An 18,845-nucleotide genomic window follows, 5' to 3' on the forward strand; every position below is an offset into this window, starting at 1 on the left:
ATTTATTTTAATTCCATTTATATCCCGCCCTTCTCAGAAGACTCAGGGCGGCTTACAAGCTTAGCAGTAGCCTTCATTCTATGTCTATGCCTGCTTATTAGGGCTTTCACACACCTCCCAAGCGGCATTATTACAAAGTCAGCTTAATTGCCCCCAACAATCTGGTTTTTCTTTGCTGTGCCTTCCTAAAATTGAATTGATAAATAAGCCATACTCATGTTTCTAGGGCCAAGTGATATACAAGCAAGCCCAATAAAGTTACAGGACTATGATAGCCATTATAAAGACATCTAAAACAGGGTCTATGAATGCTGTGTTGTTTAAAAGTACAGGGACTACACCTTCCACACTAGAAAAGGAAATCCATAATTCAGATCTTCAAGAGATCTCATTCTGAAATCAACCTGCCTTAGTAGATAAAGCAGGTGGTTCCCTGATTGTCAGGTCACCATGCAGCCAGCAGAGTAATGAGACAACTTGTAAATTTGCTGGCTGGGAGAAATCTTGATTATCTTGTTCCAGATCTTTAGTAACATTTGTGATGGGAAGAACAGACTTGACTGATAAGCAATGGAATATATAGTTTTGGAAAACTGATTTAGAATACACAGATGAGATTGGCCGAGTCTAATCCAATATCAGTCTTACACGTATTTTGTTTTGTAAAGCAATAGAATATGTTAGTTTAACAGAAAGCAAGCACACCTCCATATAGCAGATTTTGTGACTTTGATGCCAACTGCTAACAGGCAACAGTGAGGTCTAATGCAGGTTTGCGTGTTCGATTTCCCAATAGCGCTTTAGACATGCAACGGCATGAACATAAAAAACGCTTGTTTTGTTGCCAAAAGACGCCACTGTTGTAATGTAAGCTGTTGCAGACTGTGGTTACATTCATTCTCCTGCAGTTGATGAAACTGTAACAATAATCTTGAAATCCTACTATTCTGCTGGGTAGATAAGTAGACTCTAACCTTCCATTTTGATGGAAATGTGGGGTTTTAAACCAGGCATACTCATAATCCTGATAAAAGCAGAATTAGGCATTTTTGTAACAATTGCTTCACTTTATTATTCTGGTTTTTTTTTAAAGATCTCTTCAATATTAAAAAATGTATGTGCACACCCAAAACTCCATAAAGGTCAAGGTGACTGGCACTTACGAAGAGACTTCAAGTTGGATACGGAAAGGTCTCCAAAATTTCAGTAAGTGTACAAAACACAGAAAGGAGAAACAGAAATACCAGCAATTTGGCAGTGAAAAATAGTAGTAGGGTGGAGGTAGAAACTCTCTAGTTATCTTTCTGGTAGGTGCGAGTGCAGACCACATCACCCATTGTCAGGGTCTGAAAGAGAAAATGATACGTAAGACAATGATCTTTTATTTTATCTGGACTGCAGAAAGGAAACCTGCCTATAGGAAAGAAAATTACCACTTTTTCTGCACTGTAAATTATGACAGGCTTGGTTTGCCCAATATACAAAGGCATCAACCATTATTTTGCTAGAAAATGAGCTGGACCTGCTCTGCATACTAATCAAAATAAACCAAATTATGATATAGTGGTTGGATCGTCCCTATATTTCTCTATGAATAAAAGATTGTTCCCTACCTTTTTGCAATGGAATAAAGACTGTCTGAGACTAAACCTGAAGAGTATTTACTCTAGCTTTTGTCCAAGAATTCTATATTCTCTTCCCCAGAGAATTGAGTCGATCAATTCTCTTAATCAGTAGTTGATCAATTCTGTGCTTAAAAGTGTTCCTTGATGCTGAAGATATTTCTAGCAGGATTGCGAAAACGTTTTCAAATATGAAACACACTTTTGGAGTGCAAAAGACCCAGTTTCAATCATTGGACTACTTTGAAAGGCACATTCTAGAATGGGCCAAATAATCCACTTCTCACTGTAAAGCAAGCGTTTTGAACTTGAAGCATTTTGCACAATGCGAGTTTCTGAAATATCTGAAAATCAAATATTTCCAGGTAACTGAACCATGGATGCTGCACAGTGCATTATTTGGTTTTATTATCCCTTTGACGGTTTATTCATTTGAAAGGGGAAATAATTCAGACTTCCCAATTAATCCTAGTTGATTTTCATTCTCTAGACATGCTTGGGCACTGCTGATATAACCAATCTCAACCATTTCCAAGTGAACTTCTTCCTACAATAGAAGCCACCAACCGCCAAGGAAGAAAGGTATGTTGGGTCTCTTACCAAAATTAGCTTGTCATCTTTTATTTCTCGAACGAGTGAGGTCTCCTTCCCATTCCATTTTTGTACGTGAACAAGCTTCCCTCCATCTAGTGTCACAATAGACTGTAGAAAGAAACAATCTTACGCATTTCATAGCCAGACAACTTTGGGGATTGTGAATGGAAAAAGGGATTATGCAAGATTTTAAAAAAGACAATTGAGTCTGCAGTTGTGACTTGCCCGTTTTTCTGCTTGTGTTTGCATTACTCATTTATAACAATAGCCTTTCAAAGAAGCCCAGAAGCCTAGATTAGATAACTGCATGTTATATTATGTCTCTGGAGAGAATGGTAAATATTTTCCATTTCTACCATGGATCCATTTAAAAGCCTTTCCCAACCTCAGTAGCTCCCTTATCTTTCCTCCTTTTGCATCAATGGAAAATGGGGCAATTACCAGAAAAAGGATTGCTAAAGATCCTTGAACAATATAGGAGAGAACGGCTTAGCTAAGGAAGTAAATTTTTCCATGAGTCCTTAAAGGAATCTTAGAGAAATTAAAGGTCTTGGATGAGGCATTTAGGAGACAACACTATAAACAATTCTCCTTAAAACCGTCCTGCCAAGAAACTTTTTTTACTCCAGCCACAATGCCATTTGTGGCTAATGGCAATTTAGTTGCAGAATATAAGGTCTTTTTGGAAGATAGAGGACTGGCATTACTACCCCCTGCCTCCAGAAGCGGTGAATGCTCCAACACTGGAAGTTTTTAAGAAGAGACCGGACAGCCATTTGTCTGAAATGGTATAGGGTTTCCTGCCTTAGCAGGGGGTTGGACTAGATGACCTCCAAGGTCCCTTCCAAATTATTATTATTATTATTATTATTATTATTATTATTATTATTATTATTATTATTATTATTATTATTATGGCCACATCCCCCAGAGAACCATGCTTCTATAGTGTCATTCTATCTCAGTGTTTCTCAAACTTAGCATGAAGGACTTCAACTCAGCTAGCTGAGGAATTTTGAGAACTGATGTCCACATATCTTAACGTTGCCACATTTTAGAAACTGCTCTAAGCTGTTTTTCCTCTGCTGGCTATTAGCAAATTGCCGGAGTTGCTTTGAATGTCCACTAAGCACCACAACAATACATATGCACTTCTTATGGAAAGCCCACAGGATATTTCCATTGATACTCATATTCTCAGAACAGCTGTCTACCAATTAAATTGTATTTTTAATTTATTAATTGTTAATCACAATAAATAACAATGGACTTTAGCAAGCCTTTGATATAGGTGCTTTTCAGAAGAATGATATCAGTTAATGGAAGTATATGCAATTTAATTGTAAAAAGCCTACTAATCCAAAGAAATAACTACTCTGAAACTATTTTCTGACATTCTTGTCATATAAAGTAATGTTCTATAGCCAACGCAGACTGAAAACAGAAGCTTTATGGCATCCTGCAGCCCTAATTTTAAAAACATTTTTCTAGCACTGTTTAAATATCCTGGCAAGGTTGAACTCTAATGAAGATTCTTCTGTCAAGTCAGAAATATGGAATAGTCAAGGTAGGTATTTCATTTATTACATTTATTGGCCACCCATTTTATCACAGGGTAACTCTGGGTTTATAATTTTAAGCTAGTAAAAATAATTATCTCAAGGTTTTGGTCTGTCAGGCTGTCATTTACAACTACTTTTTAAAAACCAGTAGCACAAGTTCCTTTTAAGGACCAGGAAGATGAAAGCCATATGAATGGGCTTATTTTAATCAAAGTTCTGATAAGAGTTCAGTTTCATGAATAAGTATCCAAGTTAAGATTGGCTTCAGTGTTTACTTAGGAATAAACCCCCAATCAAAGAAGGGAGTGTGGGTGTGACACTCTGGGCTATTCACATAAAATACACAAAGGGCTTCAACTTCAGACTTTGTCAACAGACACTGCACACTTTGAATGTTCTTGCAGCTGCAGATCAATAGAAAAAGCCCTATATGCAAACCTTCACAACACAATACAATACAGACTTTCCCAAGTATCCATGTAAGATTTCAAAAAGGCTGAACAGAACAGGCTAAAGGTTTATCTAAACCAGCACCAGCCAATCTGAGAGCCATGAGAAAAATCATGAAGCATGAGGTCTTACCATATGTTAGTTCTATTAAAAAAGAGAGAGACTACCATGGAGAAGAATTGTTTCCAGGTATGTCGTCCATGAATTTAGATTAACTCCTAGTTTTAAAAGAGAGAAGGGACAAATTGTCCCAGCTCAATCTTCCAACTATCATCAAAGTCATTTTGGATACTATATTCCAGGTGTTCTGTCTTATTGTAGAAGAGAGGACACCTGAAATATAGTATCTAAAATGACTCTGATGACAAATGGACAAAGGACAACTAAGAGAAGCTCACACCCAGGGAGATTTGCCCAGTGACAATTTTCATCTATCAGCAGAGATCTTATTTTGCCCCAAAATTGTATTATGTATTTTAGGCACATAATAGTAATACGATAAACACAATATATACCATATACTGCATAGTATTCTAATTTATTTGTGAGCTGTCTTGAGGTGCTGTGGGACAGGGAATTAATTTGGTATAAAGATCTACACTTCTCATGTAGGTGTGGTGATATTCCATATCAGAAACTAAGCAATTAATCTGTTACCTTTTTTGCAATTACCACTGGTTCTGGCTGTTTTTGTTTTTGTTTTTTGTTTTTTGAAAGAGCCAAACAAGCCAAAATAGGATGTCCACGAATTGGAGCAGTCACTGTTAATTTAGATGGACAAAAAAAAATCTGTACTAGTGAAAAATTGATGTTGAAGTTCTTGTCTAGACTGTCAGTAGATCCTAAAGGGAATGGCAAACATCACTGCTCCAACTGTGATCAGATGTTTACCTTGACATCCCTGCCATCTGCTGTAGTCTCATCAAATTCTTCTCCCACTTTGCAATTGATCTCTGTATTCTTGAAAGTGCTTTGGGTTTTGATGGTAATTTTCCCACCATCCACCTCAATAATGGTGGTGGGTTTGGTCAGATTGGCAATTTGTCTTGTGGCAAAGTTCACACCTATAAGAAAGGAAAAAGAGGCCAAAAATATAAACCAAATATTTAGCAGCCTAAAAACATGGAAACATTGTTAGCTACTGCAAATTAATCAGAGATTCTCCAATTCTACTTTAGATTAAAGCGCCCCTTCCTTACTATTCTATAATTCTGTTGTTGTTTTTTAAAAAAGGAATCAAACTAGTCTGCCTAGTTTGGGGTGTCAAATTGCTGGCCCATGAGCTGGATGCATGATGCGGAAGCTACACTCACCCCATTGCCGGCAATGGCAACACAGTCCTGATACCTTGTGCGACGTCATGTGATGTCTCGAGTCTGACACGTCTGGCCTAGATGATCTTTCTGTAACTGGTTGGCTTCATACATCACACTCAGCCATGATTTTGTTAACTATAATTTGACTAAATTATAAATAATATTTGTAGAATGTAGGACTCATACTGCACTAAGCCAAGCCATAATTTATTTGACTTATATGTTAAACTCTAGCATGGTTTGTTTGGGTTTGGCTGGTAAATCTGCCATGTTCCATTATCCAGCAATAGTTAAAAGAAACCCATCTCTTAGCATGTGTAGAACAGCCAATACCAATCATAACTTTTCAGCAAGGGTAACGTCAGTAATGTCAAGTGCAGCTTCTTGAAGCAAAGTTGAAAGATCCTGAAAAGCTGAAAAAACTTTCCCTTTCTCCAAAGAAAAGTCTTTGTTTATCAGAATCCAAGCAGAACTGAACGGAAGATGGAAGTTTTGTCAGGCAGCAAAAAGGGTTTAACCCAAAGAATGTGAACTGCCTTTCAGCTGCCAAGCCACTTTTCCCCCCCTCCTGGCACAGAACCATTTCATGGAGCGGACTTCAAAGAGCCCTTGGTCTCTCCACAGAATTGCTTGATAATACGCTCTTTGAATAAGATGTGTGACCTAGAGAAGAGCCTCTTACATGAATGTAAGGGCTCTTTTATAGCACTTAGCATTCCTTAGCTGTGGACTCGCCTTTTTTGCATTTTGCTGCCTGATCTAATGGACTTATTCAGCAGGAAGCAGCTGTTCTTTCATGCTCCTTTATTTATTTATTACAGAAAAGCAGCTGTCCTTTCGTGCGCCCATCCAATTTTTAAAGCAGCCCATCTCACATATGTGACCCTGCCCAGTCAGACAAATGCTCAGTATTCCAGCTGCCATAAGAGTTGCATTTATACCAAAATCAAGGAGCAAGGGGCAGTAACCGTTCAAGAGCCTGACTAGATTGGGGAGATCCCCCAAGAAGGCTACTTGGACCTGCGCTTGTTGTGAGCACAGAAAGACCGCTCAATGCCCCTTCAAAGGAAAAGTAAGGGAACAAAGAAACTAGGGAAAGAAACTAGCCATGAGCATGAGGAATACTGACCTCTCCATTCACCAGAGGAACAAAGAATCTTTGCTTGGTTTTTCTCCATAAGTCAACCTTGCTATTAAAATTGGAGTTTCCTTAGGCAACAGAATTGGAGAACTAAACATCACTGTGGAAGGAGTGAAGTTAAGGGGAAGGACACTTGCTTTGCAGGCCCAAAGCCCCGGAAGTCATTCCCTTGCATATCTGCTTAAAATAATTTGGAAAAGGAAGGGGGTCTGTTCAAATATGCATCATGTGGAAGGGAAGGGGTCCTTTGATAGAGGCTAATCAACAACAATGGAATTGGGGGGAATGGCTAAGTGACCCAAGGGGATACACTGGAGGTCCCAACATTTCTTCTTGATGTCCTTTTTTTTTTGCCCTTCAAGCCTAAAAGAACACACAAACGCTTTTGATTGAGGGGAACAGAAGCAGCCCAGAAACATAATTCAATCCCGCTTGTAGCAGCTTGCCCTTTTCCCTGACTTTCCAAGTCCCCGTGAGAAACAGTTTAAGTTTAATCCAGCTTTCTCCAACTGGGGCTCTTAAGACTTCAGTTCTCAAATTGTACCCCACTTAGCCAAAGATCGTAAAGTCGTCTCACACTGCTGCGCCTTGCAGTCTGATTTTGGCCCCACTGACTTAATGCTAGCTTTCCAGGGTTTGGGCCGGATTTTCACAGCTGTACCTGGTGATCCTGTGGACTGAAGCTGGGATCTTTGGCATGCGAACAGATGCTCTGCCATTGAGCAATCTCCCTTCCCAAAGCTGCTCTTGAGCAATGAGGTCCAACAATCCGGAGAAGGCACCAGATAGGGAAAGCCAGCCTACCTCTTATTGTTGGAAACAAGGAAATATGCACGTAGAGTCTACACAAATTATTCACCAAGGAGAATGACTTATCTCCTCTTTCAGGTTCTGGCTAATACAGGATCACCATATCTGGCCTCCAAATATTAAACAGTCTTGCTTCTTTAACCATGTAGCCCTATTTAAGGGGATTCACATTCAAGAGAGCTAAAAATAAGCCTATGTAAATATGGACTTCTGGCTTAAGTTGCTGATAGCAAGAAAGACAATATAAAGACAATACTCTGGCATTTCTTTTGAAGCACTATTATCAGCACAGTCTCCCTGGTTGCAATTGTAGGGAGAAGGCATGCTGACCAAAATGCCAATTTTTCTCTTCTCTGCACTGGGCAGCTGGAGAAAGTAGCAAAAGACTCACTCAAGAAGTTTGCTGGCCATCAGCAGTGAGATCATTTATGAGGTGGTATGAGTGTATTTCTCAACATTTGGAGTCTGCCCCTGGAGCAGCAGCAAAGATAGTTCCCAGAGCTTTCCAGGAGAATGGCCAGATTGAGTAGGCCCAAGCTGGATGGGGGAAAGAGGTTCAAAATAGCCATGTACTAGCATCTTTCAGGATATATCTATCAGAGCAGAGGGTTACAGTCTTAGTCTGGCAAGATTCATTAAGCGTAAGCAAATAAAGCTTTGGACTCCATTGGATTTTGCTGAGTCATCTTTGGGCTTGACACATACTTTGGTACCAGAACTGCTTGGAAATCAAGCACTAGAGAACAAGGGTCTTCAAACTTGACCCTTTTATGACTTGTGGACTTCAACTCCCAGAATTCTTCAGCCAGGGTGCCCGGCTGAGGAATTCTGGGAGTTGAAGTCCACAAGTCATAAAAGGGCCAAGTTTGAAGACCCCCTGCACTAGAAGGTCCCAGATTCCACAAACTTTCTACCTTTCCTCCAGTTTAAACTAGAGTCTGTCACGGTTATTATGGTTCATAAAAAGTGAGAGAATGTACCTCCTCCTCATTCCATCAGAGATTTTTTTTATTGTGTTACCTATCTAATAGCACAGCTGTTAAGTAAACTTCCCTTTAAAGCTTTAGCCTCCACTGCTTCACAGGGGTCTGAAAAGAGTCAAAAGGAATGAAAACTGCCATAAAGGTCTGGATGAATTGCCAGCATTTTCCTTGCAGATACGGATAGGTTACAAATACCTCATAAATCATTCTCATTGCTGTATTCATGAACTCTACTCTAACACTGGTAGCTTCTGGCAAACGTCTGGGATCCACTCAGCAGAATTTAATGGAAAAACCCTGTTATATTATGGCAGTATGTTTGCTTTCCTATTTTTTTGTAATAAAAAAATACACACCATCAGCTAAAAGCTTCGACCTTTCCTGTGTAAATGCAGAATTGTAAGTGAGCTAGCTATACCAGTGGGGGCTAACGGAGCTACCCAGAGCAGAGTGGTAAGATTTATGTTTCAATTACAGGTAGTTCTCAACTTAGGACAATAGGTTACTACCGCAAGATACTGCAATTGGCCACAAACACAGTCAGTTGTAGAGCACCTAGAATGCAATCTCATAACCCGGGTGAGGGGTCCAGCTATATTAGAACTTCATAGACAGCCCTGGGGAAGTCTGTTGTAACCCCCAAACAGTCAGTAAGCATTAAGTCAAGAATTACCTGGATTAAAAAAAAAATTGAGAGAGTGGTCAAGATCTAAGGGGCTGCCACAAAGAGGAGGAACTCAAGCTATTCTCCAAAGTGCCCAAAGGCAGGACAAGAAGCAATGGATGGAAACTAATCAAGCAGAGAAGCAACCTAGAACTAAGGAGAAACTTCCTGACAGAACAGTTAACCAGCCTCCAGAAGCTGTGAATGTTCCAACATTGGAAGTTTTTAAGAAGAGCCTGGACAGCCATTTGGTATAGGGTTTCCTGCCTGAGCAGGGGGTTGGACTAGATGACCTCCAAGGTCCCTTCCAACTTTATTATTATTATTAAGATGACTCACCTTCGGCCATAGAGGTTCCCTGAGGGCGTTTTGACCAATCACTCTCTCTCAATCCCACCCACTTCAACAAGAGTGTCATCAAGGAAAATTAAAATTAAGAAACTCTCAGCTTCCTCTCTGGGGCTGCTGAACAAACAACAGGATACATATGTAATATAAAGTTGGAGATGAATACGGTTGTGGACACTAATTATGTGAAATTTAACTACGGCAGCAAGACTTTTGATAGCTCAGTAATGGAAGAAAGAGGAACTGCCGATTATAGGAGAGTGACTTTAAAGATTTTTGACCTGGCAGAGATGGCGTAGATTTTGGCCTAAGATTTTTCGCAAGAACGTTATATTATGGAATGGAGAAAATGGATTGAGTTTATCCAGGATAAGTATAGGGATAAGAACTTTTATGTGGCATTTGAATGAGTCTTTTTTCCTTTCTTCTTTTTTTTATTTTAGTTTTTAATTTTTTTTATTTATATTTAGCATTATTAAGGTTTGTTTTATCCTATACAAGCCAGAGAGTGATGGATTTTAGAGTTTAAGGTTATTAGTATATGGTTGTTTATGATTGTTTTTTCTTTTTTTATATATACCTTGTACTTAGCTCTGGGAAGTGGGGGGGAGGGTGGGGGGAGGGGGGAGGGTTAGGGGGGGAGGGAGGAGGGAGGGGGAGGGGGGTTTTTAAAGAAAAATTGTATGTTAAAACTTCAATAAAAAAAAAAGTTGGAGATGAATACCGATGTTTCCTCATTGTTCTGCAATCATCCCATGTTTGTTCTAGGTAGAAATAAAGTCTGCTGACCATAGTAGGACCACCTGGTTAAGGTTCCTTACTCAGCACACAAGAATTGTGGGGGGGGGGGGGAAGAAGCCAGAATTTTAATCTTCTATCTGGAAAAGTAATTAAAAACCGCACCCAATGAAGCTCGGCAAGAGCTGTGCAAAGTTGGCCTAAGGCCAAGGCTACACAGGAGTTAAGAGGTCAGAGAAGTCTTACTTCTGGCAGGATCAGGCCCAGAAAGGGGTGTGTGTTTGTGGGGGGGGGGAGAATTTGTACCAGGCTCAGCTGAATGAGCAAATACCCCCATGGCTCCCACACCGTCTTCCCTCACTACACACTGAGTACATCCGTTCCCTAAAGTTGAAAGAAATCCCTCCAGGGTCCCAGGCTTACTCATAAGAAGCAACAGCAGTAGCAGCAGTCTTGCCCTATCAGAGCAGCTTCTGGCAGAAAAGGACACATCACATGAACAATCACCCCACCTCTACACCCCCCCTCTCATTCAGTGAAATACATGCTTTGCCCTCATGTACCACAGTTCCTCTTGCAGAAATCACCACCATATGCTGAGTGGGTGGGGAGGAGAAGCCAGAGATCCTCCAGGCGCATGACTGGCCAAAAGAGGGTTCCAATTAAATTTACCACACTGACATAAGTTTACACAATGAGTAGCTCAGGTAATGCTAAGTACTACAGTGCTGAATCCCTAACCCTGCAAACCCATCTCTTTGCTGCTTTATCTCTGAGCAATGGAAAATCTCAAGGTGCCATTGCATTGTGTCCACATGCCTCAAACGACACCAAGGACAGTCACTCATGCCTTTGTCATATGACAGAGTTTATTCTCGCTTACTGGGATTGCCTTGAAGACCACCTGGGAACAATTATGTGGGGGGGGGAAGGACACACAGCTGCCCCTGGGCTGACTGCTCAGACTCATTACACCACAGCCACTGCAGTGCAACTCAAGGTGCTGGATAATTATCACCTACAAGCTCAGCTTTCCAGAGCACCTACTAATAAGTCTCCCTCCCATTTTGAGAGGGGATAGGAAGGGACTTGTTGGTGGGGGCCCTCCTTGTTTGGGACACTCTGCTCCCCCTACCAGGTGGCTCCCATTCTCATGGCTTGTCAGGACCCGCCTTTTGCAGAAGCCCTTCGACTCTCCGTCTTGCCAGCCCCACCAGGATACACCCTGTGTATCATTTGCGGGAATTGCAGCCATCCCCATCCATTGGGCCATTCAGAATGTCTCCTATCGTTGGAACCTGCCCGTGCCTGGGAGACTGTGGATCGAGACCATTCCCATAAATAATGAAATAATTACGAACCTTATAAGCTGGACCGTGGGGGGGGGGGGAAACGACCCGAAGCGGGAGACCCAGACCCCGTCCTTTTCCAAACCACCCCATTTTATTTTATTTTATTTTTAAGTCGAAAGGCCACGATGGACGGAGACCGCTTCCCCCGCGGAAACCTAACCACAAGCACCATAATTAGCAAAACTCTAGCAAGCCGGGGACGAAGCGTCGCGAAGGCGACCTTTGATTCTGCAAGGCGAGCGCCGGGCTCCGGTTCCCTCTCTCTCTCCCCCACCCACCCACCCCCCACCCCTTCCCCAAATCTCTGCCCTTACAGTACCGAGCGCTTTCATGTAGTCGTCGAAATTGACGCTCTCGACCAGCTTCCAGACACCGACAAACGCCTCCGCCATGGCGATTCTGAAAATGCTCTTTTCTTTCGCTCTCCTCCGAAATGCAACCGCGGCCGGGGCAGGCAAGCACGCGCTCTCTCGCTCTCCACCTCTCGTCTCTCGCTCAGGCGCGCTTTCCGACGGGGCTCGTCTTTTATTTCTTCTTCTTCCTCCTCCTCCTCCTCCTCCTCTTTCCCTCCCTCCCCCCGGCCTCCTCCTCCTCCTCCTCCTCCTCCTCTCTGGTCTCTTGAAATAGAAGGGTGTGGGAATTCTGCCGCATTGCTTCGCCCGGCTCCGGGATGCGAGCGCTGTCTCGCCAAGGCCTTGGCCGCCTTGGCAGGATCCGTCGCCCTGCAGCCTCGCCTAAGCCGCGGCCGCGCCTCTCTCGAATCGTGGGGAGCCGCTTTGGGGGTTTTGTTTCAGAAACTCGCCAGCGCAACCCTGCCCTGTTTCACAGCTGCAAGACGGGCTAGGATTCAACGGGGGAGGAGGGAGGGAGGGAGGGGGCAGTAAGAGGATTTTTTTTGGGGGGGGGTGGGAGAGGGCAAGCGGGGAACTATCCTAGCTATGGCTATGCTGGTTTTGGGCTGCTGGGAATTGTGCGGTGAAATCTGGTGGGGCCCCTGGCTTCCCAGGGCGCGCTGTTACTGCTTCTGCTGAATAAATTGCATTGCGGAGGGTAACCTTAAGCTTAACAGGTATAATGACTTTGATCTTTATCCAGTTTTACTTTTAACAGCAACGGAGGTGGGATCTGCTGGCAGAATGCCCCATGACTCCTGGTAACCTCCAAAGTTTTACATTTATTGGTGACTGGAAGCCTTTAGTTTTAAGAGGTTTTTGCGTAAAAAAAACACCTGAATTTGGGATTTATGGTTTGGATGTTTAAAACGGGAGAGATTACCGCAAGAAGAGTAATAAGCTGTAACATTTACTTTTCCCCCCCCTTTATATATTAGGTTTTTATTTTGTTTCAATAAAAAATATACTCCCCACAAAACAAAGTCCCCTGCTGCAATTTAGATGCAGTTCAGATGGCTTCATGCTTAGACTAGGAGGCTTAACCTAAAAATTTAGGCAAGTTGACCAGAATGTGGTCAGAAAAGTCAAGATGCAATCAAAATTCTACCTTTTTTTTTTTGCCTGGGCGTACAGATAAGAAGGTCAGCTTACACTCCAACTAAATTCTAGATGTTTTCTTTATAAGGAATTCTTATTTTACCTGTTATGGAATATTGTCTCATCACTAGGTGGGGCCATCTGGTTTAATTTAACACTACCCTGAGAAACTAGAGCAGGGGTCTTCCAACTTGGCCCTTATATGACTTGTGGACAACTCCCAGAATTCCTCAGCCAGGCATGTTGGTTTAGGAATTCTGGGAATTGAAGTCCACAGGTCATAAAAGGGCCAAGTTTGAAGACCTCTGAACTAGAGCTAGCTTTTGGACTGACACTTACTGGGCTCAGCTACTAAGGACACTGGTTCAAAATCTCTTACTTTTACAATGGGGGAGGGGGAGAAAACCTATTAGTTGGAGTTATTCCAGCTTCCTGAAAATTCAGGCACCCTCACTGCGTAAAAGAGACTCCATAAAACCTTGCTCCTTCACAGCTAGGACTTAAATGCCAAAAGCAGAAATATAGTTTTAAATGCAAATCAGCTTGGTGAGTCTGATAAATATGGGAATGAACAGGGAAAAAAAAATTCTGCAGCTGGTTGGTGTGGAACGGCTAAAGACCATTGCTGGGGAAGGAATTGGAAGAGGCCATCTGACTTCTTGTGCCGTCACTGGCCTGGAGCCCGTCCTGGGAAAGAAGCCCATGGAGAGATCACTGGTACAAAATGACCTTGTTGGGAAAGACATGTGCCCTAGGTTGTCTGCCTTCACAAATAGCCCAGCAATGTTGTAGGAAATGTTGAGAAAAGTATATCTGGAGGACACCACCTTGAGAGAGGTTTCTGTAATGGCCGGAGTGACTTCACAAGCCCAGCTATTTTCATTCCCTCCCCACTGGCTTCTTAACTATTCCCTCTGCTTCTTCCAGCATAGTTACTTTTTAACGCACCTCTACTGAACAAGCTGATTACACAAATGTTGCTGCCCGAACATTAATTTGAGCAGCAGCTAACATGATAATTGGAAAGGGGGAAAGACTCGCAAGGGACTTGGGTCACAACAGCTCATTGGAAAAGCTGGTTTGTGGTTTAATATTCCTTGATGTCTGTTTAAATGTTAAACCTCTGTAGTGGGTTAATGAGCACGACTGGGGTGATATCTTACATTCCACCTCGCCAGTTGCTCTTTAACTGCTGTATGGCATTTCCCAGGCAGACACATTTACTAGCAAATAGATTGCAGCCGTATCTCTGCAGATTCATATACCAGGTTTCTAGACTTAAGGTCAAGCAAAAAAAAAATTCCCCTAATTTTTGGGTGCAAGCAACTCCCAGTAATGCTGCAACTCAAAAGCAACCAAAGCTGGGCATGCAGTGTCACTCAAATCTCCCCCCCCTCCCCACGTGCAATTACAGAAGCTTTAGTTACTATTGCCATCAACTCGCCATTCAATAAGAACGGCCCAGGAACCTTGCACTGAACTAGAGTAACAACTTTTTCCTGCTGCGTCCCTGTGTCGGGGCCTTCACCTTATCCCCACCCCAGGAGTTTGATACTCTTAAATTACTCAAGGTATCAGACTAGAAACCAGGAAATGGTGAGTTCTAGTCCCGCCTTGGGCGTGAAAGTCAGATGGGTGACTTTGGGCCACTCACTGTTCCTCACTGGGTGGTTATAGTGGGAGAAGTTAGGAAGAGGAAGGAATATTAGGTATATATGCTGCCTCGTGCTATTCTTAAAAATAATACAGGCAGGATATAAATAAAGTCACCCTTAGCTATATCGGTGTCGCAGTAGCTCCTTCCTCACTTTAACTGCCCTTATTCCAAGGGCAGCCATACATGTGGGTCAAATCGATTAGGCTTGGTTACCTTTCACCTGAAAGGGAACTCAGGTGCTTGTGTTGACTCGAAACAGTAGCCATAGAGACACAATAAGCGACAAGAAATGTTATGCTGGTGTAATTTTCTGTCGGTTCAAGGATAAATAAAGCATTGAAGGTCAGTGGTGGGCAAAGACTCCTTTTGGTTAAAGAGGTTGGAGAGGGAGCAAAAGGTGTGATAAACATTTGGGCTTAATTTGTTGTGCAATTACAGTCACATTTTGCACTAGCCCTTACCGACCTGGTTCTCACAATATCCTTCACTATTAGTGCAGTCTTGGCTTAGTATGTCAGGTGAACCTAGATTATGCAGTGTGCAAAACATAGAGTATAGTGTGGGGCAGGGGGTCTTCAAACTTGGCCCTTTTATGACTTGTGGACTTCAACTCCCAGAATTCCTCAGCCAGCTTGGCTGAGGAATTCTGGGAGTTGAAGTCCACAAGTCATAAAAGGGCCAAGTTTGAAGACCCCTGGTGTGGGGCCTGAACCCAGCCACTATTATCTAATGGAATGAAATGTTATAAAACAGGATACAAGCATAGGTTAAGCAGAAATTATGGGAATGGCAATCCACCCATATCTGAAGATTGACAGTCTTAAGTGAGGGCAGAGTAAAGTCAATATTAAACACAGCATCCCAAATAGTGAAAAACTAAGTAAATCTAGCGAAAAACGTTTTCTTTCTTTCTTGGTCAAGAAAAGCAAACCAAGGTTATCGGCTTGTCAAAAGTCATTGGGAAGTATTTGAGGAGCAGCACCACCTATCGGTTAGGCTGTGTTATCATATTTCTGTACTCAGCTGTTTGGAAAAAAATAAACCTTTAGATCAGTGGTGGAGAATCTATAATGTGTGTCAAAGGTGACATGCCAGAACATTTTGAGTGACATGGCAGCATTCACCAACAACCTATAGCAACATCTTGAAAGGTCACCCTGTCCTGGCGTTTTTTCTTTCAATCATTCATTCATTCATTCATTCATTCATTCATGTTCCATGACCACCCATCTCAGTCAATGACTCTTTTTCAGAGGCTGCACAAAAATGGGGTGTGCTTTCCTGTGGCCTCTGGAAATTGTGCAGCCTCCAGAGCCTCTGAAAATCACGAGGAAATGGGGATGTTTCTCTGGGGCGGTTTTCTGAGGCTGGAAGAGCATTCTCCAAAGCCGCTTCAAGAATGAAGGCCTTTTGGGACCCAGAGCTGCCTCAGGTAGGCCGCTGAGGCCTATCAACAGAAAGAGAAACTGCCTGAAGGTAAGCGGCATATGGGCAGATCCTAGGGACCGCTGGCCGTGGGGTCAATCACCCCATTTCCCAAAGCTCACACACTTGGGGAACGGCATGAGGTGGCCTCTTTGAATGGCAGGCGTGCATTAGTTCTGAAGTTGAGGCCTAGCCTTTATCTCGGTTGCAGGCTTGGCACTGCCACTAAGTGCCACTGTTCAAGGTGGCTTATTTGTGTGTTGGGGAGGAAGATGGAGAATTCTTTTTTTCAGGGGCACTATTGATTTTATTATATTTATTTGTATCCAGCTGTTGTTATTTTTTACTCATAACTCAAGGCGGCAAACAAAAACACAAAGCTTTTAAGAAGAGATTGGACAACCATTTGTCTGAAATGGTATAGGGCAGGGGTAGGCAACCTCGGCTCTTTTATGACTCATGGACTTCAACTCCCAGAATTCCTGAGCCAGTTTGGCTGGCTCAGGAATTCTGGGAGTTGAAGTCCATGAGTCATAAAAGAGCCAAGGTTGCCTACCCCTGGTATAGGGTTTCCTGCCTGAGCAGGGGGTTGGACTGGAAGACCTCCAAGGTCCCTTCCAACTAATTCTATTCTATTCTATTCCATTCTGTTCTATTCTATTCTATTCTGTTCTGTTCTGTTCTGTTCTGTTCTGTTCTGTTCTGTTCTGTTCTATTCTATTCTATTCTATTCTATTTTTCTTTTTCTTATTCTTATTCCTATTCATCTATTCTTATTCTATTCTTTCCAGCACACCTTCCTCCTCTATTTTCCCTACAACAACAACAACCCTGTGAGGTGAATTGGTCGGAGAGAGAGTAGCTCAAAGTCACCCATCTAGCTTTTGTGGCAAAGCCAGGACTTGAACTCATGGTCCCTTTCTTTTTATTTGGTGCCTTCACCACTGGACCAAATTGGATTGATGACTCATCAGCAGATTCAACTAAGGCATTTTTTAAATTTTGGACATGCTCAGGCTGAAGAGTTGGCCATTACTCTTCTGCTTTTCCAACCTGACACCCCCAGATGGGGGATTCTTGGAGGGTTTTTTTTTTAAAAAAAATCCGATGTAATCTGAACAGTGCCAGGTTAAGGAACAGTTCCTGATTGAGCCAAGCATTACTTCACCCTGACTTTGCAATAAAGGTGCTTCCAACAATGAAAAGAAAGACTCATAGTGGGACTGAGACAGGAAAGGCAGATGGTTGTCTGAACAGTGGAAATTTAATGAGTTTTGCACAAACAGATCCTCACCAGACGTGGTTTTTCAGTCCAAAAAAAATGGGCAAATATGCATTTCCCCTCCTCCCCCCCCGAAAGGTAAGTTGTATTTTTAAACACAGTTGACTTTTCAGGATTGTTTTCTCCTGATTTTATTTTCTATTACGAATGGAATATATTAAATATAACCTGTCTTAATGCGATTATTATAAATCCGATCTTTAAAGACAGCACCTATAAAAAAAATCCTTCGGACTATACAATCTCTGTGCTTCATTTATGTTCAACAGCTGAAAAGGTTTTGCACCCTCTCATCAATTCAATTGTTTACTAATGATCCTTTTTTCCTTATATTTGCACACAAGTGATCAATATGATTTGGGATCCTTCTGGGATGATTGCTTGTTTGCTTATGTGCCATCAAGTTGGTGTCAACTCTTAGTAACCACATACAGGTGGTCCTCAACTTATAATCACAATTCAGACCAGAATTTCTGGTTGCCAAAGCACCCAAATTTTGATCATATGACTGTCTGGATGCGGTGACAGTTGTAAGTGCAGGGACTGGTAACTTTAGACAGATTTTCTCCTTTATGATCTGTCCCCAACTGGCTTCTTCAGATCTTTCAATAGTGCAAGTTTTTTGGAGAAGGGGTATCTGTTATTAATTTGTTTGAGAGTGTTACTGTATATAACAGAACACTTTTAATCCTGTTTCTGCATATTGGAGAGGAAGCCAATCAGTCACGGGGGACTAGAAGCCTCAATAAATAAATGTAAAAATAAATAACAGGTGCCTTCCAGTGATTTTTGATTCCTAGCGACCACATGAAATAGATTTCTTCCATGTTGGTCTTTCCCTAACCTGGCCTTTCAGGTCTTAAAATGCTGCTTGGATTTTAGCAAAAGCTATTTTATCCACATGTGTCCTTCCCTACTGATTTCTAAAAATAAAAACAGCTAGATGGAAAAAATTTCTTCTCCATCTGTTAACCAAAAACTTCATTCATCAAGAAGTACCAATTGGAATTCCATTTCAATGGCACTTTTTCCAAAGTATGAAAGCCAATATTCTACTTCTGGTGAGAATTAAAGGATCTCTAAAATGACTATAAACTGTCCAATTTTTTTTATGTACTGATCTGAAAATCTCATAGGTAAGGCTATGACAGCCACCTTTGGTAATAACAGCCATATTGATTTCCTTTATGTGAAACGCTTTTTGTTTTATTCCACAAGCCAGAGCAATTTCCAAAACAGGCAGATTACTTTGGAAAGAACTTCCCCCTTGCGAGGCATTCAATGAGGATAGAAGGAGCTGGGATACTGACTTCTCACCTAAAATGTTTCGTAGAAAGGACCATAGACCTGGTGGCGAAACCAACACATAATCTCCCAAACATCACAGTGACAGATGCATACTGTGAAAAAT

General features: G+C 42.0%; 1 protein-coding gene and 1 long non-coding RNA gene across 2 annotated transcripts; one reads left to right on the forward strand and one right to left on the reverse strand.

Annotated features, from left to right (window-relative positions):
• Window positions 1–1,091: 1,091 nt before the first annotated feature.
• Window positions 1,092–3,788, forward strand: LOC310644726. The gene is made up of 3 exons (XR_014493363.1): window positions 1,092–1,206; window positions 2,113–2,204; window positions 3,708–3,788. It is a non-coding gene; the product is annotated as an uncharacterized lncRNA (long non-coding RNA).
• FABP3 (fatty acid binding protein 3) lies at window positions 1,156–12,099 on the reverse strand. The gene is made up of 4 exons (XM_083370012.1): window positions 11,900–12,099; window positions 5,120–5,292; window positions 2,223–2,324; window positions 1,156–1,346 (listed from the first exon to the last, which is right to left on the reverse strand). Exons 1-4 carry the CDS (start codon window positions 11,970–11,972, stop codon window positions 1,293–1,295), a joined length of 402 nt encoding a protein of 133 aa, XP_083226138.1. The 5' UTR covers window positions 11,973–12,099; the 3' UTR covers window positions 1,156–1,292.
• Window positions 12,100–18,845: the final 6,746 nt, after the last annotated feature.

The sequence above is a fragment of the Vipera ursinii genome (genome assembly GCF_947247035.1).
Source record: "Vipera ursinii genome assembly, chromosome: 9".
NCBI lineage: Eukaryota > Metazoa > Chordata > Lepidosauria > Squamata > Viperidae > Vipera > Vipera ursinii.

Excerpts from the sequence above, each read along its gene's own strand:
- FABP3 (XM_083370012.1), bottom strand. The coding sequence starts at position 11,972 with ATGGCGGAGGCGTTTGTCGGTGTCTGGAAGCTGGTCGAGAGCGTCAAT. Across the intron at positions 5,293-11,899 it reads CGACTACATGAAAGCGCTCG|GTGTGAACTTTGCCACAAGA; the intron begins GTACTGTAAGGG and ends CCTTTCTTATAG. Across the intron at positions 1,347-2,222 it reads AAGATGACAAGCTAATTTTG|ACCCTGACAATGGGTGATGT; the intron begins GTAAGAGACCCA and ends TTTCTCTTTCAG.